At 43.2% G+C, this 26,161-nt stretch overlaps 1 protein-coding gene across 1 annotated transcript in view; it reads right to left on the minus strand.

Annotated features, from left to right (window-relative positions):
• LOC126481052 (calpain-C) overlaps positions 1-26,161 on the minus strand; it is a 453,845-nt gene that overhangs the window by 52,685 nt on the left and 374,999 nt on the right. The window contains exon 5 of the mRNA XM_050104532.1: positions 8,935-9,118. Within this exon, the coding sequence (XP_049960489.1) occupies positions 8,935-9,118 (184 nt within the window). The remainder of the gene's footprint in view (positions 1-8,934; positions 9,119-26,161) is intronic.

The raw sequence follows: 26,161 nt of genomic DNA on the forward strand, positions 1-26,161 counted from the left end.
GGTTGTTTCCAGCATCTTCTATGATGTTCGTTAACAAAGGTGAATCCTGCATCAGTCTTATTGTAAATATGTAAAAAGCATGAACTAAGAAGGAATTATGCTTATCCATTATGCATATTTTAGAACCGTGACTGTATACTGAATGTAAATAAGTTATACAGAACTGCAACCAGTCACTTTTTTGAATAATTATGTTTTATTCCATGAACCGGTTTTCGAACCTTTTCAGGTTCACCTTCAGATGGTTTCAGGGAGCTACATCATTAATGGTAGCATAATGCTGGGTGCTGGCTCTATGGCAGAAAGATGGGTCACACTTTAATGTATAGCCATGACTATAGCTTATCTGTTGATATGGATGTAAATTTAGTTTCTACTTGCTGCGGCAGTACAGGCTGGACATTCAAAATGGAGGCAGACAGATGGACACTAACCAAAAAAAGGTGCATATACTGTCGCAGTAAGTAAAAACTAAACAGTACAGGCTGGACATTCAAAATGGAGGCAGACAGATGGACACTAACCAAAAAAAGGTGCATATACTGTCGCAGTAAGTAAAAACTAAATTTACATCAATATCGACAGATAAGCTATAGTCATGGTGGTACATTAAAGTGTGACCCATCTTTCTGCCATAGAGACAGCACCCGGCATTATGCTACCAGTAATGATGTAGTTTCCTGAAACCATCTGAAGATGAACCTGAAAAGGTTCGAAAACCGGTTCATGGAATAAAACATAATTATTCAAAAAAAGTGACTGGTTGCAGTTCTGTATAACTTATTTGCATAAGAAGGAATTGATGGCACGCCCCACTGATCTTACAGCTCTCCCTCCACAATATAATTGAACCCATCACTCACCTATCCAATTGCCAACTGGAATCAGACATATCTATGGAAGTGTTGAAAACATCCAAAGTAATTACTAGTTTCTAAGAGAAAAAGAGAAAGTGATGAATTATATCACTCCGTTACATCTTTCTGTTTTTCTAAAGGACTGGAAAAAGTAATCTACAACAACTTAATAGAGTAGAGTATTAACTAATTTCAAACATGAGTTCTGAAGCCACAAATAAACTGAGATGGCTACCTGTGAGTGCACAAACACTATATTTAAAGCAATTTAAGCAAAACAGCACTTAGACTTCACCAAAGCTTATGACATTATATATTTAAATATGTTGCACTGTGGTTTTGCTGGGGTGATGAACTGATCCTGTGTTGATCAGCAGAATGAACATTATAGAGGGAAAATCCCCAGCCAGCCTGATAATCAGGTCCAATGGAGCGACAATGCAAATTCAGTAAACAAGAACACTCAACCATGACAATGATGAAGTGGAAGACGCCAGCCAGCACCTCTGACAGTCAAATTTGTGACATCTTACAGCTCAGACAGGGCTTGTGAAGGTGTTGACTAAATAGGAAAACTGGGCAAATGAAATCCTCATTTCCTGCTGCCAACTTCTGGCTGCACCACACTGCAATATTTCTGGGGGTTGCAAAAGTGCTGCTGTTGGAGAAGTGTAAGCCAGCTGACTAACATATATACCATCCAAACCAGGTCCTCTTTCTCAGATTGTGCTCAATAATATCCACAGATATACTGCGTGCCAAACAAACCCATCAGTGTCAGCTGATAACTATGAGAAGACGACCACTTGCAATTCACAATGAGGTTGCCAGCTACAGAACTCTGACATTGCTGTCCACAGCTGGATGTCTCTGCCAGAGTTACACTACTGGCCATTAAAATTGCTACACCACGAAGATGACATGCTACAGACGCGAAATTTAACCGACAGGAGGAAGAGACTGTGATATGCAAATGATTAGCTTTTCAGAGCATTCACAAAAGGCTGATGCCGGTGGCGACACCTACAACGTGCTGACATGAGGAAAGTTTCTCATACACAAACAGCAGTTCACCGGCGTTGCCTGGTGAAATGTTGTTGTGATGCCTCGTGTAAGGAGGAGAAATGCGTAAAATCACATTTCTGACTTTGATAAAGGTCGGATTGTAGTCTATCGCGATTGCGGTTTATCGTATCGCAACATTTCTGCTCGCGTTGATCGAGATCCAATGACTGTTAGCAGAATATGGAATCAGTGGGTTCAGGAGGGTAATACAGAACGCCGTGCTGGATCCCAACGGCCTCGTATCACTAGCAGTTGATATGACAGGCATCTTAACCTCATGGCTGTAACGGATCGTGCAGCCACGTCTAGATCCCTGAGTCAACAGATGGGGACGTTTGCAAGACAACAACCATCTGCACGAACACTTCGATGACGTTTGCAGCAGCATGGACCGTCAGCTCGGAGACCATGGCTGTGGTTATCCTTGACGCTGAATCACAGACAGGAGCGCCTGCGATAGTGTACTCAACGATGAACCTGGGTGCACGAATGAAAAAACGTCATTTTTTCGGATGAATCCAGGTTCTGTTTACAGCATCATGATGGCCGCATCCATGTTTGGTGACATCGCGGTGAACGCACATTGGAAGTGTGTATTCATCATCGCCATACTGGCGTATCATCCGGCCTGATGGTATGGAGTGCCACTGGTTACATGTCTCGGTCACCTCTTGTTCGCATTGACGGCACTTTGAACAGTGGACGTTACATTTCAGATTTGTTACGACCTGTGGCTCTACCCTTCATTCGATCCCTGTGAAAACCGACATTTCAGCAGGATAATGCACGACCGCATGTTGCAGGTCCTGTACGGACGTTTCTGGATACAGAAAATGTTCGACGGCTGCCCTGGCCAGCACATTCTCCAGATTTCTCACCAATTAAAAACGTCTGGTCAATGGTGGCCGAGCAACTGGCTCGTAATAATACGCCAGTCACTACTCTTGATGAACTGTGGTATCGCTGCATGGGCAGCTGTACCTGTACACGCCATCCAAGCTCTGTTTGACTCAATGCCCAGGAGTATCAAGGCCGTTATTACGTCCAGAGATGGTTGTTCTGGGTACTGATTTCTCAGGAGCTATGCACCCAAATTGCGTGAAAATCTAATCAGATGTCAGTTCTAATATAATATATTTGTCCAATGAATACCCGTTCATCATCTGCATTTCTTCTTGGTGTAGCAATTTTAATTGCCAGTAGTGTAAATTCTACATGCGGACAACTTGGTGCCATCGTACCATCGAATGCTGGAGACTGCCTTCTGCTGACAGCCACCTCCCTGGTGGGTCATGGGCTCAAGCCTTAGTCACCTACCTGTCCATCTTCTCAAGAAGGAGTTCTGCAATATAAACGGAAGTTGGTAGGCGTGTTTCCATGTCTGAAAGATCATGTCTATTGAAATTTCGCAACAGTCGCATAAGAGTGGCGCTAGTAGAGCCAATATGAGGATGCAAATCAGGTCTGCTTCAAATACATGCCGTAATGGTCGTGAGCGTTAGTTACCTTTGAGACTGGACGTGGTGAGTTGGTGTTAGTCAAGAATGCCTTTAGGACGATAAATACGCCATTATCAACACCTCATGAGTTTGAATGAGATCGTGTGATAAGGTTATGAGAAGCTAGATGTTCCTTCTAGGATACTGCAGAAAGACTTAGCAAGAATGTAGCCAATTACGTGACTACTGGCACGGGGGTCACGAGAATGTACAGGAGCAAGATGACTGGGCTATGGACGGCCACGTGGCATTACCGATCACAGAAGACCATGGGGTATGGATATTACGCACCGTACTGCATCTGCAATACCAATTTGAGCAGCAGCTGGCACCACAGTGACATATCTAAGTATTACCAATCGGTTACTTGAAGGACAGCTCCGAGCCAGACGCCCTGTACCCTGCATTCCAATGATCCCAAATCACCACCATTTGCGCCTTCAGTGGTGTCAAGCTAGAGATCATTGGAGGGCAGGATGGAGGTCTGTTGTGTTTCCTGATGAAAGCTAGTTCTGCCTTGGTGTCCGTGATGGCCTTTTGTTGGTTAGAAGGAGGTCAGTTGAGGGCCTGTAACCAACCTGTCTGCATGCTACGAGGGTCGTTCAATAAGTAATGCCCCACATTTTTTTTAAAAAAAGCCATTAATGTACAGAGACCAACGTCCATGTTAGTGCTTCACATTTGATGTTTGTTCTGTGCGCCGATGAAATTTTGAAACGTTCTGGCAGATGGCAGAGTCGTAGTACAGCGTCAAAATGGCGCCTACATACGACTCACGTCACAAGCAGCGTGCCGTTTTTGAATTCTTGTGCGCAAAAAAGAAACCGTGGTGAACATCTGTAAACGTTTGTGTGAAGTGTAGGGCGATGCTGCAGTTGACAGGAGTAGAGATGGGCGATGAGTAATGAAACTTACAGCCTCAGGAAATGTAGAAACGGAGCTCCATGAGCTGCCACGCTCGGGATGTCCTGTAACAGCAACTGCTCCAGACATGCTGAATCGTGTGGACGCCATTATTCGTGCCGACCGGCGCATTACAAATCGACAATTGGCTATGCAGTTGTCTGTCAGCATTGGAAGTGCGTCTCCAATGATCGAGACTCTCGGATATTCAAAGAGGTACTCACGATGGGTTCCACGAATACTTACAGTGGACCACAAGGTTCAAAGAAAGGCCATTTCATCTGAATTTTGGAGGGTGTTGACACTGACAGAGAGGCCTTTGTGTCATGGATCGTTACGGGGGACGAAAGCTGGTTGAACCACTTTGCACCGGAAACAAAAAGGCAATCCATGGAGTGGCATAATCCTCACTCACCTCAAAAGAAGAAATTCAAGGCAACCCGCTCTGCCGCAAAAGCCATGGTGACAGTCTTCTTGGATTGTGATGGCGTCATTCTCGTGGTTGTGACGCCAAGAGGGTCAACCATCAATTCAGAGGCATACGTGAAGACTCTAAATAGACTCAAGAACCGTTTCCGACGTGTTTGATCGGACAAGAATCCAGCAGAAATCTTCCTCCAACATCATAATGCACGCCCACACACAAATCTGAGAACCTGGGAACACATCACCAAATTAGGTTGGACATCATTGCCTCATACACCCTATAGTGCAGACCTGGCACTCTCAGACTCCATCTCTTTGGGCCACTTAAAGATTCTCTACGCCTACAGAACAAGAGCTTTTACCAGCAAGGAATACACCCTCTTCCACAACGTTGGCGTACGGCCACAGAACGTGACTACGTAGAAAAATAGGACATGGACTAGACATGTTTATGTATACTGCCATCAAATTCTGACTGTTAACAATAAATATGTTCTGAGAAAGAAAAGTTGGGCATTTCTTATTGAACGACCCTCTTAGGCACACTGGATCTACACCTGGGGTTATGGTCTGTGGTGCGATTTCGTATGACAGCAGGAATACTCTCGGGGTCATCGCAAGCACCCTAAACGCAAATTTGTACGTCGGTCTGTTGATTCGACCTGTTGTGCTGCCATTCATGAACAGCACTCCAGAGGTGTTTTCCAACAGGATAACGCTCGTCTATATACCGTTGTTGTAACTCAACATGCTCTACAGAGTGTCGATATATGGCCTTGCGGTGCTCAATCACCAGATCTGTCTCCAGTCGAGTGCATATGGGAAATTATCGGCGACAACTTTGGTGTCATCCACAACCAGCATTAACCGTACCTGCATTGACCAACCACGTGCAACAGGCATGGAACTCCATCACACAAACTAACATCTGGCACCTGTACAACACAATGAGTGCTCGTTTGCATGCTTGTATTCAACACTCTGGCAGTTACTCCGGCTATTAACGTGCCAGCGTTTCACATTTGTAATGGTTTATCTCACGCTGTGATCTTGTAATGATAATCACTTCAATATGTTACCTAGACAAATGTAGCCCCAAAATGTTATTACTCTACATAAATTATTTTTTTATGTTGGTAATTTTTCCGTCAATATTAAGCAAAATTTGGATTATTTTCGTCAATGCAAGAACGTTTCCACAATGGATCTAAAACTGTTTACAACGAGTTGGAAGTACTGCACGTATCATCCCTTGGAAACATTACCAATACCAGACGATGTCATTTTGTTTAAAGAATGCTCTGACCACATTTCATTGATTGCTAGATAGTCTGTTGAAAGGGCTGGATATGCGTCAGCAGACATTTTACTTGGATAATATTATCGTCTTTTCCAAGAATATGAAGGAGCACTCGCAACGACTAGGTTTCGTACAGCGCGATTAACGTTGAGTATCGAGAAGTGGTACTTCTTGTTGATGGAGGTAAACTATCTAGGCCATATCATTAGCCAATACAGCGTAAAGATTGAGCCGAGGTTGATATGTGTAGTGAGTGATTTTCTGCCACTGTAGACTACAAAACAGGTACAGTCATTTTTAGGATCATCTAATTCATTATAGAAAATTTGCCTACGTTGACAGATCATTGACACATCCTTTAAAGAAGGGTGTAAAATTCCAGTGGGTGGAGAATGTTGAGCAGCATTAGAGAAATTAAAGATGGCATCACGAACAGCCCTGTATTAATATTTCCAAATTGCGAAGAGGAATTTATTCTGTCCTATAACACAAGCAACCAGGCAATTGGATGCATTCTAAGGCAGGAAGTGAACGGGAAAGAACACCCAGTAAGATATGCATCAACACAGTAAAATAAAGCCGAAAATAATTACTCGAGCACGGAAAAGGAAATGTTGAGTTTAATATATTGTGGGATTCGGGGGGAGGTGGGGGAGGGTAAAGAGTTTTCCTGCGAAGAAGACCGGTGACATGCCAGAGAAGCCGAATAGTGGCAGGTGGCTCTGTGTGTTCACGGAAAAACGCGAGTCTGGTGATTCTGTTCCTTTACTTTTTTTATCATTCAGTATTGGGGTTTGTAACTGCAATAATAATACATAGTTTTACGTGGAGGTTAGGACAGTTTTTCTAGGAAATTGAGGGAGGGGCGCGGCTATGTCCGGAATCAACTGAACGAGAGACGATCAGGTTTTGCTCCTAAACTACGACGTTTACGACGAACTTTTCTCAGGGTCTTTTGCCTGCGATGACGTAGCGTCGTGGAATTGTGTTTATTTTGGATCTACAACAAGGGTTCACATTTTAAAAACGATTAGCAGTAGCAAAAGCGACGCAATAAGAATTTTAAACATTGTGTGGAGAGAATAAACAACCGATGAAGAAACAAAAATTAAAAACAGCAACGCTAGGTGTAATCAAAAGAGTAAATAAAAATATAGCCTCTGGGCCGGTTAAAATCATTAAATCTCTACATAAGTTAATGCTCAGAACAGCTTCAGATGACAGAAAAAATTTTGTGGCTTTACTTTTCAATCAATATCTGGTGAACATGAAGCTAAGAAGTCAACATTTGAGCATCATTTTCAGAAGCTAAGTTGGAGGCAATCTGAAACATACTGTGTATAGATAGCGGGACGAGAAATGAGGTGACTACAGAAACTTGTTATTATTTATCCAACATTGGAAAACTTTCGGTGAAAATTAACGACGACATAGAATGTGAAGAAGAAGATGATGATGATAATGAAGAAAAGGATGCAATCCGATTGCTAGCGATAAAAGATTGAGTTCACTCGAAAAGAAGACTCAAAAGGTTTACGATTTAGAAACAGACACGATAGAAACGAAACGCAATTCTCACCACACTCACGGAAGATCACCATGAATTTTCTCTGTAATCTCGTGAAGTTGAGGCTGCTCGTCAATCATTTAGTGGCAGTGATGGATATCCAGTTAAAAAATGTATCAAGGACTTGAGGAAACAGCGATTTCAATGGGTTGAAGTCAACTTCAAATGCTTTATTTCGCGCAAAACTGCTTGAAGGTTTGGCAAAGCTTTTTATTCAGGATGAAAAGCGTCTTACATCGTGGTCTGCACCGAAGAAAGCCCTGCAAGAATAACTCGATGTGAAAGCAAGTGGTGCGGAGATCCACCAACCGCGGTGAAAGAAGGAATAGGAAGAGTGCCTTCAAGAACATTTTCTCGTAATGAAAAAATTGGCGGCTGTGGTGATATTTATAAAGACTTGCTATTTCATTATGTGGCTGACAAAACGGAAGACGATTAAGGCACAAAACTTTTACTTTATGGCGCTGGAGATATGAAAGAGTTTAAGGGAAAACTGAGGCATTACGAAAGAGCTGTGAAGACACTGCCGAAAAGAACTAACAAAAGTTACAGTAATGGAAATTTCGGGAACTCCAGTAAGAATAGTGCTGTAGACTCAAGTAACAGAAATACTAAAAGCGCTGCTTGGGATCCACACAAAAAGTGCTTCAATTGTAGCGTCAGAGGCCACAGGTCAAGTGATTGTAAATACAAAAGCAAGGGGAAGAGACGCTTCAGTTCTATAAAGTTCATATTTCAACTCAATGCACAAAGGAGAAGAATAATCAAAAGACGACAATGAATGCAAACACTGTTAAGAAGAGTATTAGCAACAGTAAATTTGGAAATATACGAATGGGTAACCGAGAGGTCCTCCTGCGAGGAGAGCTTCTGTAAAGTTTGGAAGGCAGGAGACGAGGTACTGGCAGAAGTAAAGCTGTGAGGACGGGGCGTGAGTCGTCCTTGGGTTGCTCAGATGGTAGAGCACTTGCCCGAGAAAGGCAAAGGTCCGGCACACAGTTTTAATCTGCCAGAAAGTTTAATATCAGCGCACACTCCGCTGCAGAATGATAATCTCATTCTGGATAACTTTCTTATCTGTGCACAATATTACTTTTCCTTTACTCCACACAGTCTCACTTCACTAACTTAAGTCAACAAATGCAAAAGTTAGTAACATCGTGACAATCTAAAGAAGGCTCAGACACGTGCATTTCCAGAATAGATAGTCTAGTGTTTACGTGACCAGCCAAAAGCGGTGGGTATTGGCGAACCAGTTTACGCATCTTGTTGCGAGTGGTCGCGCAGACCCAGCGAGTGAGTGTGAGAGGGGCGTACCTGCGTGGTGGCGGGCTGCACGGTGCAGGTGACGAGCGAGGTCATGTCGAGCAGCTTGGCGAGCACGCGGCCGCACGTGGTGGCGTCCTGGCGCAGGCCGACGCTCTCGGTGATGCCGCCCGTCAGGTCGGCCAGGCCGTCCAGCAGAGTGCCGTACTTGAGCGCCTCGTACGACCCGTGCAGTCTGCAACACGGCACAGGGCGCCGTTGTCAGCACAGCGTACATGCACGTGATCGGCTGTTGTATACTCCGAGTGACAATTATTCAACTATATCAAAAGAAACGTAAATTAGTTACAAACAACGGAGTGCACACACGTTATTCAACATGTAAACACCATTACAGATATTCTGTTTTAGGTTATGACATGCCGGCCGCGGTGGTCTAGCGGTTCTAGGCGCGCAGTCCGGTACCGCGCGACTGCTACGGTCGCAGGTTCGAATCCTGCCTCGGGCATGGATGTGTGTGATGTCCTTAGGTTAGTTAGGTTTAAGTAGTTCTAAGTTCTAGGGGACTGATGACCTCAGATGTTAAGTCCCATAGTGCTCAGAGCCATTTGAACCATTTTTTTGTTATGACATGTTCGATATGTCTGCCATCATTGGCAGACGAACAGCAAAATTCTGCATGACCCACTGAAGTGTCAGAACATCGATGCTGTCGATGACCTCCTGAATGGCTGTTTTCAGATCAGAAATGGTTTTGGGGTTGTTGCTGTATACCTTGTCTATAATATAACCCCACAAAAAGGAGTCGCATGTGTTCAGATCCGGATAATATGGTGCCAATCGAGGCCCATGTCAGTGGCCTCTGGGTACCCCAGAGAGAGAACGCGGTTCCAAAAGTGCTCCTCCAAGACATCAAACACTCTCCTGCTTCTGGGCCAGCCGTAGTGGCCGAGCGGTTCTAGGTGCTACAGTCCGGAACCGCGCGACTGCTACGGCCGCAGGTTCGACTCCTCCCTCGGGCATGGATGTGTGTGATGTCCTTAGGTTAGTTAGGTTTAAGTAGTTCTAAGTTCTAGGGGACTGATGACCTCAGTTGCTAAGTCCCATAGTGCTCAGAGACATTTGAACCATTTCTCCTGCTTCGATGGGGTCGAGCTATGTCTTGCATGAACCACATATTGTCGAAATCACGCTGACCATCGAGAAATATCGCATCAATTATTCTGTGACTGGACGTTGTACACCACACAGTTACCCGTTGAGGGTGAAGAGATTTCTCGATCGAGAAATGCGGATTCTCAGTCCCCAAAATGCGCCAGTTTTGCTTATTAACGAACTCATCCAAATGAAAGTGGGCTTCGTCGCTAAATCAAACCATACATGCGCGTACTAGTTCCCAACATGCCCCGCGGCCAACCGTGCAGTTTGAACGTTGTAACGCAAACCGTTTAGAATTTATGACGATTTTATTTTGTATAGTTCAGTATATAAAAGGAAATAATCAGTGGCGTAACAAGGGTAACTGGCGCCCAGGACTCCTCTGCCTCGCTCTGAGAACAATCAATTTTTTGTTTAATCTTCATCTTTGCATTGATTGCTTATTTTTTTCATAGTTCCACACAACTTCTTCCTGTTTTCTCGATTGACCTGTGTTCAGTTTTTCAAGGCCTATCCACTGTGCCAGCTTATAACTAAATCTGAGGAGGGTGCGATGGGGAGATTCCCTTGTAAGCGAAATCGCCGAGCGATCTAAGGCGCTGCAGTCATGGACTGTGCGGCTGGTCCCGGCGGAGGTTCAAGTCCTCCCTCGGGCATGGGTGTGTGTGTATGTCCTTAGGTTAATTTAGATTAAGTAGTGTGTAAGATTAGGGACTGATGACCTTAGCAGTTAAGTCCCATAAGATTTCACACATTTGAACATTTTTTAATTAAGTAAAATCAAATGAAACATATTGTCCCAGAGACTTTTCCAAGCCTTGAACATCTATGCAGACTGAAGCGATGAAGGAAAATTTGTACTAAGGCTGGGATTCGAACCCTCATCTCCTGCTCACTAAGAAGATATTCTAACCACTACGCCGCACTGGCACAGTGACTTCGGACACCTGAGTGGACTATACTAGCACACCTCCGTCCTCAGTCCAAATTTCCATTAACGACTCAGCCCACTTGGTATTCCCCCTTAACTCTAACAGCGTTTGATTAACACAACTATTCTTGGGTTTCAGACAGGGTCCTCCCTTTTCATTTCATGCCGTGGTGCTCCATTATACACTCATGCTCATAAATTAAGGATAATGCTGTTACATGGTGAAACAACGCTCTGGTGGGCGGTTTGCGGGTTTAAATCACCTCGGGGTATGACCATGCGGTGCATTTGACCTGCGGTCGTAGCACGGTGGCGCTGGCAGCAGTCCACATACGCAGAGGTGTGTTGGTGCATGTCAGAGTACGATGCAGCGAGTAAGTGTGCAGACGTTTTCAGACGTGCTAATGGTGACTGTGTGTTGAAAATGGCTCAAAGAACACATATTGATGACGTTATGAGGGATAGAATACTAGGGCGACTGGAGGCTGGTCAAACACAGCAGGTCGTAGCACAGGCCCTCCGTGTGCCACAAAGTGTGATCTTCAAGATTATGGCAACGATTCCAGCAGACAGGAAACCTGCCCAGGCGCTACAGTACGGGACGTCCACAGTGTACAACACCACAAGAAGACTGATATCTCACCATCAGTGCCGCAGACGGCCACGGAGTACTGCAGGTAGTCTTGCTCAGGACCTTACCGCTGCCACCGGAACAGTTGTCTCCAGACACACAGTCTACAGACGACTGAACAGACATGGTTTATTCACCCAGAGACCTGCAAGGTACATTCCACTAACCCCCTGGTCACAGGAGAGCCTGTAAGATCCCAGGTTACGTTCACGGACAAGTCCAGGTGTAGTCTGAACAGTGATTCTCTCCCGGTTTTCATCTGGCGTGAACCAGGAACCAGATACCAACCCCTTAATGTCCTTGAAAGGGACATAAGAAGATAAATGTTTGGTGCAAACTGTCTGGTGTTTGAACTAAATATATTCTTGTACAAGGAGATATCACTTTGTATTACCATTCCTAATAAAGATCCTTATCCTAAAAAAAATTTCTTATCAGCTACTGAAGCATCTTTCTCTTCTGTGGGTTGCAGGGGTTACGACCCCTGGGGAGGTTGGTGGTGTGTGGTGGGATTATGATTAGTGCACGTACACCCCTGCATGTCTTTGACAGAGGAACTGTAACAGGTCAGTTGTATCGGGACGTCATTTTGCACCAGCATGCAGGAGTGCAGTGGGTCCCTCCTTCCTGCTGATGGATGATAACGCACGGCCCCACCGAGCTGCCATCGTGAAGGAGTACCTTGAAACAGAAGATATCAGGCGAATGGAGTGGCCTGCCTGTTCTCCAGATCTAAACCCCATCGGGCACGTCTGGAATGCTCTCGGTCAACGTATTGCTGCACGCCTTAAACCCCTACGACACTTTAGGAGCTCCGACAGGCACTGGTGCAAGAATGGGAGGCTACACCCCAGCAGCTGCTCTACCACTTGATCCAGACTATGTCAACCCGTTGTGCGGCCTGTGTACGTGTGCATGGTGATCATATCCCATATTGATGTCGGGGAACATGCGCAGGAAACAGTGGCGTTTTGTAGCACATGTGTTTCGGGACAGTTTTCTCAACTTATCATCCATACCGTGGACTTACAGATCTGTGTCGTGTGTGTTCCCTATGTGCCTATGATATTAGTGCCAGTTTTGTGAAGTGCTACGTTTTGTGGCACCACATTCTGCAATTTTCCTTAATTTGTGAGCATGAGTGTATTTTAATGTCCACATGGGAGGTAAACATTTGTTAATTGCGTACCATGCTTACATTCGAAGTTAGTAACCTTGTTCAATGTTACGATCGTCTGCATCCACTACAGCCTGGAACCACACTAGAGATACCATTTCATAACTGTTCTTAGCACTTTTCGAACGGTAGACCATGGATTGTATAGCTGTCGTGACACACTCGTCCACTGCTTTAGATCGCACATTGCTTCCAGCGTTCTTCATCATGGTAACAGAAACTTCCCCAACAATTTGTGGCGTAACCGGCCGTCGGCTCCTCCCAGGAGCAATTCACAAAGCGTTACTTAAGTCAAACTTCCGAATCATGTTCTTCAATCTTGGTGCGGGAAGAGGACCTGTCCATATTCCTTTAATGCGTTGATACTCGTGAAGAGTAGCATCATTATTGGTGTTGTTTTGATAAAAACGAAAAATGGTTCAAATGGCTCTGAGCACTATGTGACACAACCTCTGAGGTCATCAGTCGCCTAGAACTTAGAACTAATTAAACCTAACTAACCTAAGGACATCACACACATCCACGCCCGTGGCAGGACTCGAACCTGCGACCGCAGCGGTCGCTCGGCTCCAGATTGCAGCGCCTAGAACCGCATTGCTACTGCGGCCGGCTGTTTTGATAAAACAGCTTTACGAGTAAAACCCTGCTACCTTGTTCAGAGCCATGTTGAATGTCTGTAACTGCAATGCACGCTAATGCTTGTGTTTCGTCATACAACGCCGTACCAGTACCAGCGCTTAACGGTAAGTCACTCCACTAACAATGGTGCAGAGCACAGTCTGAACATCACTTCTGTAATGCACGGTATCCGCAAGGTAAACGGTTTTCCTTCTACACTGGCTCAAGTGTAGAAATTTTATTGTAATCAGCCTGTCCATAGCAAGTTGAGTTGATTTTAAGAATGTTTGTTTTCCGAAGAAGTGCATCCTTTAATATCTGACCTTGGTAACATACCGCATTCATCTCGTACAGCAGTGCACAGACCTCACCCCCCCCCCCCCCCCTTCTCTGTTTTTTGTTGGTCGACCAAGCATTTGCGGGCAAATTGTTGCAGTAAGCGCAGGCCGGTGCAATTTCCGCGCGAAGTGAGCCAGCCGCTGCCCTAGCAAACAGCTACGCTGCCGCGCTCCCGCTCAGTGTTTTGGCTGACATGACGGCGCGCCCGCTGCCCAAACAACACTAATGTCGCTCTGCAGCTGCACTTCCTGTTGTTGAGGGCCGTAGACGTGGAGTCCGAGGAAAATATGGCGACCTCACTCGACGTGAAAGGAGTGGGTGACGCACCAGGCCCTACGAAACGCACCCTCGATGCCGAAACGGTTACATCTGCCACTAACACAGGCGTCGCAATTTCTAGTGAAACTATCAGTGTGACTTCGGTTGCAAACAAACATAGAGCCATCATTAAGGTGCAAGCTCCATTCCGCGTTCCGACGACGAAACGCACCTAAGGATAGACGTAACAAGAACATCAGAGGGACTGGAGACACTCTACATCTGACAGCCGATGAGACAAAAAAAAATTGCGTTGCGCATTCTGGGGCGCAGAAGAAAGCTGAACAGCCTACTCTAAGCGATAGGTTAGCTCATTTCCCGTAATGTCCAAATGACTCCATATGAACAGAAAAACCATGGAGTGTGCAATATTGCAAAGGTCATAAAGAAGGTCATCGAAAGTGCACACTAACGAGTGTTGAGGGTGTGCACAGAATAATGTGGCCGGTAGACGCGCAGTTGGGAGGGAAAGTGTGGGGAGAGCAGCAGTGGTGGGGGTTACGGACAGGCGGTCAGCACACTGTAGTGGAAATGCCGAGCGCTGGAGGGGAAGTGTCTTTTTACACTGAAGCCTGCACTTTTTTTGTAAATATTAAGTGAAGCCCCACCATGGCCACACATTCATGGTGACCATACAAAATGATGTACAGTCACCTCCAGTTTGGTTAGTATCTAAAAAGAATATTGCTGGAAATGCAATAAAACTGCTTTTATTTTCGCCTGACACATAACCATTTGTAGCTTTTAGAGAAGCGTCATGAGTGGCGAATATTAGTTAAAACCTATATTTCTCTTGCTGCCATGTTAAAATTTGCTTCTTTTGCCAAAACACAGTGGAGTTTATACAATGTCACCTCACAAACATGATGTGCATACAAAGCTGTGAGAGAATTCTGAAACAGTGGCTTGTTAACTTTATTAAGTGAGGAACTCACGACAATAGTTTATGAATACGCACTTCCTCTGTACAAAAATGTAATGTCTTCCCTTACATTGTTCCAAAACCCACAGCAGTTCTCGTCTCACGAGCTATCAATAACCGTTAAAAATTATATTATTTCATTGAAAAAGTCTGTAGTTAGTACAACAAAATTGTAGATAATAACGTATCCCATATTAATCACGTGGCAAAATACTCTCCTCTATGTGTGCTATCATTTGCCAAAATCTCGTTTTGATATCTCAAACCATTTTTGAGATACTATGAATATCCATGTTTCATTCTGGCCTTATCGCTGGCTCGCACAATCGCAAACGAGTGTGCTGCATACAATCAGTTTTCTCGAGACTGGTGACAGACACAAACCTACACCTAAGTCTACAGAAAAATTCAATATATTTGCTAAATTTCATATACAGCAACATATTATGTGATATGTACCAAATGGAAAATCATAATGACCCCTATTTTTCATTGCAAACTCTTCCGATTTTGCTACTGTCTTACTTAAATGCAAGTATCACAATAACTATGAGTATTAACGAAATGATGGGCTTGTCATTATGAAGCTGACATACAGAGGCTATACGCAATGCAAAAATGAATTTTTTTACGAAATAGTTTCTGTAAAATCGTTCGTGAAGAACTGCAGGACATGCACCTCGAATCCGTCTTGGCAGTGCATCGCCAAATAGCCGAAAGTGGGCAAACATTATTCGTCTCCCCCTCCCAACAAACAAATGGACTCACCCAGCGCTCTGGACGACAACTGGTCATTCCACACTGCCCACCGTATCCTGCGCAGACTATAGCATTGGTCGACAGCCTTATGACTGCTTAGAATATCTGCATGCCAAAAATGGTTTGAGAGTTTTCTTCTTGATGAAACATATGACTCTGGTAACAGCAACCAGATATATCGTCGAATTCTCTCGCTGGTGTTTGTGTTGTTCCTGGTCTTCAGTATATCCCGCTTTTTCTGAACCTTCAGAGCTATCAGCATACGTGGCTTCAGCACCTTGGTGTTTATTGAGAACTGAGAAGCAGCAATGTCGGAAAACAAGGGAAAGCAGTGTGTGAAATGCATCCTTCAGTAGCTGCTGAAGAAATCATCTTTGTTTGTAGTTTCTTATTGACGCATACAGCGTCGCTTCACATCGCTTGTCAGGCGGCAAATCATTTTGAGACATCGTGCACAAAGACACTGCTGACACGAAGACCCACCAGGGTCGTCAACGCTCGATGGCTTAATTATACATGTCGCTTGGAAGAAGCTGTAATTACGTCAGTCACCCAAAGACACCGTAGAATGTTTCCACCCATCAGTACTGACATAATGCACAAACATGCGTATGTACCTATCAAACAAAAACGATATTCAACAAGGAAAGAAGTTAAAGCAGGAAATGTCAGACGTTCTTCTTCGTTTTCGCTTTTTCTTCTTAGTAATGGTTAATACTTCGTTAATACCGAAGCCGCCAGAACCGAATTATCCTAAATTCCAGTGCGAAATAAATTACCTGTCAAAGCTAAATCGGTCTGGCAAACAGTTCTTGTCCTAATGGTAAAATGCCTCAAACTTGTGATCAATCGTACATATCTAATTACGAGCAGACTCCAAAAATGAGTAAGTGATCCATGTCATGTAAACACTCCAAATATTTCACACACGAAAACTTTGCCTGAGATAGAAGTCCCTGGCAGGCACAGCCTCATACTCTTAGCAGAGATATATTGTTATCCTCACAGATAAGCTACTGAAAATTCAGTTGAGTTGCATACGGCCTAACTTCTAAAAGATGAGGGCGCATGCTCTGATTATAAATCCTACGTCACTGTGAAGTACACCTAGCTCCATCTGTTGGTGGCTAGATTGAGTCTGGTGAAACCTGCCTGTCTAGAGGAGTGTTTGAAGAAAATTTTGCTATTACAGTAGGGTTTTTTTTTTTTTTTTTTTTTTCAAACCTTGGCTGGCTCTGAAGAGCAGATTTCTTCGACTTTATATCCGAAAAACCGGTTCACCGATGACACACAGTCAATTCTAGAGGCTTTGTTACCCGAAGTATAAGCCTTTCGTCTCAATATAGTGGAAAATACAAATCTTTGAATTCCATCCCCCCTCTCACAATATTTTGCATTGCATATTAGCTCTCAAATATTTATGTCTCTTTAAATATGAGGATGAATAAGAGACCAAGTGTAATACGATTTATGACACCCATAAGCACTGGATTTCTGACTTTACTTTAATACAATTCAGCGACTAAGGGGCAACACAGTGGGTGAAAGGTTTTTTGAAAATCAATCATTTTTAAAGAACTACTGAAGCAGTCGAGACAGTTGAAGATGGACGCAAGGTCTGAGACACGCCCTGCACTTTGCAGTAAAAATAAAAACCAACCTCTGACACAGCTGAAACACTTAAGAATTTATGCCCGAATCTAGTAACAGTGACTCGCGTATTAAATGAGGATTTCCTACTATGCATATTCGCCAGGCTTTTGATTTATAAGCGGCATAGATTGCAAGTAAAATGAATTCGGCAGACTTTTATCTGAAACCGTGATAGTCATTGCAAAAGATTTTACTCTTTTTATCAATTTCAGAAGCTACATCTAGTGACTGCTTAGCAACGCATTAGCAAGATTTCGCATTACTCTCGCAACTGAATGAGAAGTGTGATAGGAATTTAAAAAGCTGTGATGCTTCTACTCATCACTGAGTTATCTGTTCACGTAGGACATAGATGGTCGACTTCACCCTTTCATTAGGTCTGCTGCCTATGTTCATAATGGCTGCACCGTTACTTACATCTCCTCAGTGTTAAGCAATTCACCAAACCCGATGTCGTCTCTTTAACACGCAAATTAAGACGTGACGTCAGGTAACGTACCGCCTCACGATGCTATGTCACCAAGATTTCTTTTGAAGAAGAGACAGAAAAAAATGGCTCTGAGCACTATGGGACTTAACAGCTGCGGTCATCAGTCCCCTAGAACTTAGAACTACTTAAACCTAAGCAACCTAAGGACGTCACACACATCCATGCCCGAGGCAGGATTCGAACCTGCGACCGTAGCAGTCGCGCGGTTCCGGACTGCGCGCCTAGAACCGAGAGACCACCAGGGCAGGCCGAAGAGACAGAAATCCCGGTGTGGCGGTTTCTTTTTTTATCGTTACATAATTTTTACCACCGAAGACATATTGGAATTATCCATCGGAACTATTGCTAACGACTATTAGCTAATGGACGACGATTTCTTAATATTTTTATGCTTCTGCTACTTCTCTGCTGTAGTTGTCTTAAGGTGATGGAGATGTTGCTTTTATATAGTAGCAAACGAGCGTCGTCAAATGTGACTTACGATGCGCTCTAATAAACTACAAATGTGCCTCCCAAAGCAAGTACCGCTCCACGTAACACTGGGTGTCCCAGAAGAAATGGGCAGTATTCAGGGATATGAGGCGAACGCTCATTTGAAGCAAAAAAATTATTACGGACATATGCCCTATTGCGAATGGTTTCCGGGGTAGAACACATTTAAGGTAAAATTTGTTTTCAGGCTCGTGGCGCACACGTATGTGTCTTACCTACCCAAACTATTTGATGTTTTATTCTAGCCCAACTTATCTCGCTTTCAACCTGTTTGCTTCAGATGTCGTTCTGCCATCAAACCAGCTCGCTGAACGCGCAGTTGTCCACAGTGTGTTGGCAGTGAAGTAGTGCGAGGGACTGAGGGCGTATCAGAGAGAAGCATCGGTTATTCGTGTTTGTACACGCGTTGGCTAAAATGCCACACATCTACACTAATGAAGAACACGAAGACATGGTGTGTAGTTACGGTTTCAGCGACGGTAGTTCTACTGCTGTCGCAGAATACCGTCGGTGCTTTCTGATACATCGATTCCTGAACGTAGAGTGCTTACCAGACCTTTCAGCACATTGTGAGAAACAAGTATTCTTCAATGTTCCCATTTTTTTCTGAATGTGTAGTTCAACAACCTATGCAGGAACAGCAACACATGGTTGTAATGGTGCATCGTAATCATACTATAAGTCCGCGGATACTCCTGCATTTTTTAATGTTCACTGACTGCTGTACATGTGTAAATGTGGGAACCTGACAAATTACTGAATAATACAGAAAAAAAATAAAAATGTACATAAAAAGTGTTCTATCTCGGAAACTATTCAGAATATTGCATATGTCGAAACTATACTGACTATTCCTCCAGTGATACCGTGTACACTCATCGTCCATATTGCGTTCTATCCGAAACGAGGATCTGATCAAACTGGATAGTAGTCAGGAACGAAACAAATAGCGTTTATCTGTAATTTTTAAGAATTCCACTACAAAATTTAAATATCTGTACCTGAATGTACTAGACCAGGTAACTGAATTTTTGTAGGTTAACCGATTCTTCCGTCACTTCTCGGTAGAACAATTTCATAACTATAAATGAAAAGCATAAATTTCGGATGCTCTACAGCAAAGTGTAGAACATCCACAATTTGTGCTTTTCATTTGTGTAAATTGAAGGTCGAGAGGGGAAGGAAGGTAAGAAAAGTCAGGGGATCACTGCATTGTTTTCTCTTAGACAAACTTACCATTCTAGAGCAAGTCAATTGAAAAACGAGTATTTAGCAACGTACAACTGATGTAAGAAAACTAATAGTTCGGAAGGCCGGCCGCGGTGGCCGTGCGGTTCTAGGCGTTCCAGTCCGGAGCCGCGCTGCTGCTACGGTCGCAGGTTCGAATCCTGCCTCGGGCATGGGTGTGTGTGATGTCCTTAGGTTAGTTAGGTTTAAGTAGTTCTGAGTCTAGGGGACTGATGACCACAGCAGTTGAGTCCCATAGTGCTCAGAGCCATTTAGTTCGGAAGAAGACAGAAATCTTTATGCCTCTTCCTAGAACTATATTACGAAAAATAATTTTTAGTTTAAGTACAAAAGTACAGTGATTGGGAACAGTCACGGAATACAACTTTGAAAAATCATCGGACAACTCACTAGTTGTTACACTTGTTGAACGCAACTTGTTTCGGTCTCTCCTGTTGTTAGAGTCTATGAGACACAACGTCATCTACGATACTCTGACTTATTTGTATTACTTTAGAAAGTCAGCACCATCAATTGAATTTGTTACAGTCTGTAACTTATTATAGTGGTGATGTAAACCTACAGCTTTGAGAGTTTACTGTATTCCTTACTCTGAACTTCGTTGTTTCCTGCTTCAGCTGAAATAACAGGTTTCGCCAAAAAGTTTACTTTTTAGATAGGTACAGGGCTATTACAAATGATTGAAGCGATTTCATAAATTCACTGTAGCTCCATTCATTGGCATATGGTGACGACACACTACAGATACGTAGAAAAACGCATAAAGTTTTGTTCGGCTGAAGCCGCACTTCAGGTTTCTGCCGCCAGAGCGCTCGAGAGCGCAGTGAGACAAAATGGCGACAGGAGCCGAGAAAGCGTATGTCGTGCTTGAAATGCTCTCACATCAGTCAGTCATAACAGTGCAACGACACTTCAGGACGAAGTTCAACAAAGATCCACCAACTGCTAACTCCATTCGGCGATGGTATGCGCAGTTTAATGCTTCTGGATGCCTCTGTAAGGGGAAATCAACGGGTCGGCCTGCAGTGAGCGAAGAAACGGTTGAACGCGTGCGAGCAAGTTTCACGCGTAGCCCGCGGAAGTCGATGAATAAAGCAAGCAGGGAGCTAAACGTACCACAGCCGACGGTTTGGAAAATCTTACGGAAAAGGCTAAAGCAGAAGCCTTACCGTTTGCAATTGCTACAAGCCCTGACACCCGATGACAAAGTCAAACGCTTTGAATTTTCGGCGCGGTTGCAACAGCTCATGGAAGAGGATGCGTTCAGTGCGAAACTTGTTTTCAGTCATGAAGCAACATTTTTTCTTAATGGTGAAGTGAACAGACACAATGTGCTAATCTGGGCGGTAGAGAATCCTCACGCATTCGTGCAGCAAATTCGCAATTCACCAAAAGTTAACGTGTTTTGTGCAATCTCACGGTTTAAAAGCGTTACAGGACACGTGTATCTGGACATGCTGGAAAATTGGCTCATGCCACAACTGGAGACCGACAGCGCCGACTTCATCTTTCAACAGGATGATGCTCCACCGCACTTGCATCATGATGTTCGGCATTTCTTAAACAGGAGATTGGAAAACCGATGGATCGGTCGTGGTGGCGATCATGATCAGCAATTCATGTCATGGCCTCCACGCTCTCCCGACTTAACCCCATGCGATTTCTTTCTGTGGGGTTATGTGAAAGATTCAGTGTTTAAACCTCCTCTACCAAGAAACGTGCCAGAACTGCGAGCTCGCATCAACGATGCTTTCGAACTCATTGATGGGGACATGCTGCGCCGAGTGTGGGAGGAACTTGATTATCGGCTTGATGTCTGCCGAATCACTAAAGGGGCACATATCGAACATTTGTGAATGCCTAAAAAAACTTTTTGAGTTTTTGTATGTGTGTGCAAAGCATTGTGAAAATATCTCAAATAATAAAGTTATTGTAGAGCTGTGAAATCGCTTCAATCATTTGTAATAACCCTGTATAGAGTAATAAAAGCAGCGCATGTGTTTATGTATAAACAAAGACAATGTCTTCTTATGTAAACAGAGTTACTCCTCAGACTACGAAAATCAGCTCTTAGGCAACAGGAAGACGCACTGGGTCGATCACTACCTTCATGCCAGTAATTCCTGAGTCGGCTACGCTTTCTAACAAAGACCCGGCCGTTGCGATGTGTTGCAAAAGCACCTGACGGAACAAACGACGTTATTACAAAAACACAGAGAAACGGCTCCTTGTTCGTTATAATGCCCCGTTATTTATCTACACTCGTCACGGCAGGTGAATATTTCTTTCTAAATTCTTAACTTCTCTAAATTCGTTAGTTCCTTCGATATACATTATAATTCTAACTCACACAGCATGTCATAAGAAAGTAAAATCTATTAAATAATTTATACACTCGTATATCGAAAATTTATTGTATTTTGTATTTTTCTTCAACTTCTGGTTGAAGCTGAGCATTTGGCGAGAGATTGCAAGTACATGTGTGGGTGAATGGATTGAAATTTGTAGAGGATATAAGCCTATTTTTTTTTTCAAACGACCTAGAGTGGACATATATGATACGAAAGTAAAAATTATCAACTTTTAGTAAATAAAAGTGCGCCCTATTACCCCTAGGGATGAGACTGGCGATGAGAAGGGGTGGCATGTAAAAATGTTCGAAAACGAGCTGTTGGCGTTTCTTTCCTGTACTTAGTTGACTTGAAATACTTTAAAAGTATGAAGGACAATCCATCTTATTTGTGTTGTTCAATGCGTCAGTCACGTACGAGGTAGAGCACTACAGCAAGCTAATAATTTTAGTGCATTATTGTCTCGGAAGAGTACTTGAAGTTACAATACCTTCTCTATAACAAATTTGAAGCGAAAGGTAGTAGAGTTATTTTTTATTTAAATAATTACACTTAATAGGTTTAATGTAAAATATTTATTTTTTGGTGATAAAAATAAATTTGATCTGTCATGACAATAAATACAGTTAAAGAAAATGTTAGCTATATTTACATTATCATCATCGCACTTTAAAACAACGAAATAAGACAAACACTGAGAACATACAGTACTTCAAAAGCAAGGCATTAGAAAATCCATCAGAAACGAGCAAAAAAAATTCCGAAATTAGGCAAAAATGGTACCAAAACTGGGCCAGAAGAAAAAAACCCCATAGAATTTGGCAAAAATAAAATAAAATAAGGCAGAAATTAACACCAAAATTAGGCAAAAATTAACTCCAAAATTGGACAAACATAGCACGAAAATTGGGCGAAATATAGCACCGAAATTGGGTAGTCGAAATCGAGCAAAATACGCAGCAAAATTGGGCAAAACGACACCGAAATTGGGCAAAACAAAACGGTTATTGGGCAAAAACACGCTCCGAAATTGGATGAACAAAAGCACATAATTGGGCGTACAAAGGCATCGAAAGTGGGTGGACGCATACTCCAGAACTGAGTTACAAAAGCTCTGAAATAGGACAAGAAAACCGAAATTTCGCAAAAAGTAGCGAAACTGGAAAAAATTAGACTAAGGTTGGGCAAAAGTTAGCATCATGGGCAAAAATTAGCTCCAAATCTGGTCAAAAATGAACACCGAAACTGGGCACAAACACAGATTTTTCGTTTCCCTGGTCTCAAGACTGATGACGGTTCTCGAGACGCAATAAAAGGCGACGCCATCAACAAGCGCGTCAGCCATCCAGGTCGTCAGCGACGGTGGGAAAAGCGAGCGCGAGCGCGCCGAAAGCGAGCCGGGCTGCTGGGCCGGCGACCGGTTCCGCCTGAGAAATCGCCTGCCCAGCCGCGCCTGGACGCCGTGTGCTGCCGTGCGTACGCAGCCGCCTGGCGCCGCGGCGGTAGCGGCCAGCAGGTGGCACACGCTTTCACGCAAGCTTTCGGCGTGTTGTGCTGTCTCTTGTCAAGTTCGCATCTGGCGCGAGCAGCTGGTTATCCGTTTTCTGTATCCCCAAAGATGTATGAGACAGGCGAAATACCCTGTGCCGCGACCGATCGATTTGCAGCGGCGGCACATTTAAAAAATTGTTCCGCTAAAGGAAAAATCAACCAAACCCGTAAATCGGGAACAGACAGATAAACATTAACAGTGAACTAAGAGAATGTTCTTCTTTTACAGCGATCCAGAGACTGACTGAGATTTAAAAAAAAAATAGTTACACATTTGTGCATTCTTAGACGGATAGTTAACATTGAAATTTAACAATTTTGGTTCTTTCAAATAACTTTAATGTATAGCGAAGTAGGTTTGATCAGTGATAATTAAATGTCGGCTTGGTAATAATTAACCATTTTCTGCTAATAGTGATAATCTTGTGTTCAAAAGCTAACGCCGGGAAAGAATTCAGTAAAAATATTTAACAAAAAATCCACTGCATTTAGAAAATGTGTGCCAAGGCCGAATGATATGAAAAATTTAATTTTCAACCAAATATTCTTAATCAGTTAATATGAGTTCACGTAATTTTTAAATGTACGTAATTCTTTGAAAGTGAAAATTTTTATTACCACACGTAAATAAGAGAGAGGTTCTACAACAAAGTTCGCACGCAAAGAAAGTAAGGTAAACAAAATTAACTTAAAAGCAAATAAAATTCTTTAACGAAAATTACAGCGATTTCGTTAAAACCCTCAGACTTTAAGAAGAATATAATAATTCCAATCCCAAAGAAGCAGGTGTTGACAGATGTGAAAATTACCGAACTATCAGTTTAATAAGTCACAGCTACAAAATACTAACACGAATTCTTTACAGACGAATGGAAAAAACTGATAGAAGCCGACCTCGGGGAAGATCAATTTGGATTCCGTAGAAATATCGGAACACGTGAGGCAATACTGACCTTACGACTTATCTTAGAAGGAAGATTAAGGAAAGGCAAACCTACGTTTCCAGCATTTGTAGACTTAGAGAAAGCTTTTGACAATGTTGAGTGGAATACGCTCTTTCAAATTCTAAAGATGGCAGGATTAAAATACAGGGAGCGAAAGGCTATTTAGAATTTGTACAGAAACCAGATAGCAGTTATAAGAGTCGGGGGGCGTGAAAAGGAAGCAGTGGTAGGGAAGGGAGTGAGACAGGGTTGTAGTCTCTCCCCGATGTTATTCAATCTGTATATTGAGCAAGCAGTAAAGGAAACAAAAGAAAAATTCGGAGTAGGTATTAAAATCCATGGAGAAGAAATAAAAACTTTGAGGTTCGCCGATGACACTGTAATTCTGTCAAAGACAGCAAAGGACTTGGAAGAGCAGTTGAACGGAATGGACATTGTCTTGAAAGGATATAAGATGAGCATCAACAAAAGCAAAACGAGGATAATGGAATCTAGTCGAATTAAGTCGGTTGATGCTGAGGGAATTAGATTAGGAAATGAGACACTTAAAGTAGTAAAGGAGTTTTGCTATTTGGGGAGCAAAATAACTGATGATGGTCGAAGTAGTGAGGATATAAAATGTAGACTGGCAATGGCAAGGAAAGCGTTTCTGAAGAAGAGAAATTTGTAAACATCGAGTATAGATTTAAGTGTTAGGAAGTTGTTTCTGAAAGTATTTGTATGGAGTGTAGCCATGTATGGAAGTGAAACATGGACGATAAATAGTTTGGACAAGAAGAGAATAGAAGCTTTCGAAATGTGGTGCTACAGAACAATGCTGAAGATTAAATGGGTAGATCACATAACTAATGAGGAGGTATTGAATAGAATTGGGGAGAAGAGGAGTTTGTGGTACAACTTGACAAGAAGAAGGGACAGGTTGGTAGGACATGTTCTGAGGCATCAAGGGATCACAAATTTAGCATTGGAGGGCAGCGTGGAGGGTAAAAATCGTAGAGGGAGACCAAGAGATGAATACACTAAGCAGATTCAGAAGGATGTAGGTTGCATTAAGTACTGGGAGATGAAGCTTGCACACGATAGAGTAGCATGGAGAGCTGCATCAAACCAGTCTCAGGACTGAAGACAACAACTACAACAACAATATCTCCAAAAATTACTATCTATATCTACATCTACACGCTGCAAGCCACTTTATAGTGCATGGCGGAGGGTACGGTGTGCAGAAGCCTAGCACAGTCACTTCCAGTCGTAGATGGTGCACGGCCAGAAAAAACGGTTGGTAAGATTCAGTGTGACCATATATCTTGAGAATTTTACCTTCATGATCTTTACGCAGGCCATGTGTAGGATGAATATTAGTTGACTCACGTTAGAAAGAACGCTCGCAGAATTTTAACAGTGAACCACACTGTGATACACGACATCTCACTTGTAGCGCCTGTAGTTGGATCAACATCTCCGTGACGCTTTCATGGTTACTAAATGAATCGCGCCGCTCTTCACTTGATCTTGTCTATTTCCACCATCAGTACTATATGGATGCGGCTCCCAGACTGACAGGCAATAATCAGGTATCGGTCGAACGACTTCTTTGTAAATTACCTCCTTCGATGGTGAATTACACTGCCTCAGGATTGTTCCAGTGGCTCTCTTTTTAGCAGCTGTAGGTACTTAACAAACTGTACACTTCAGC

Source organism: Schistocerca serialis, chromosome 5 (genome assembly GCF_023864345.2).
Source record: "Schistocerca serialis cubense isolate TAMUIC-IGC-003099 chromosome 5, iqSchSeri2.2, whole genome shotgun sequence".
Classification (NCBI taxonomy): Eukaryota; Metazoa; Arthropoda; class Insecta; order Orthoptera; family Acrididae; genus Schistocerca; species Schistocerca serialis.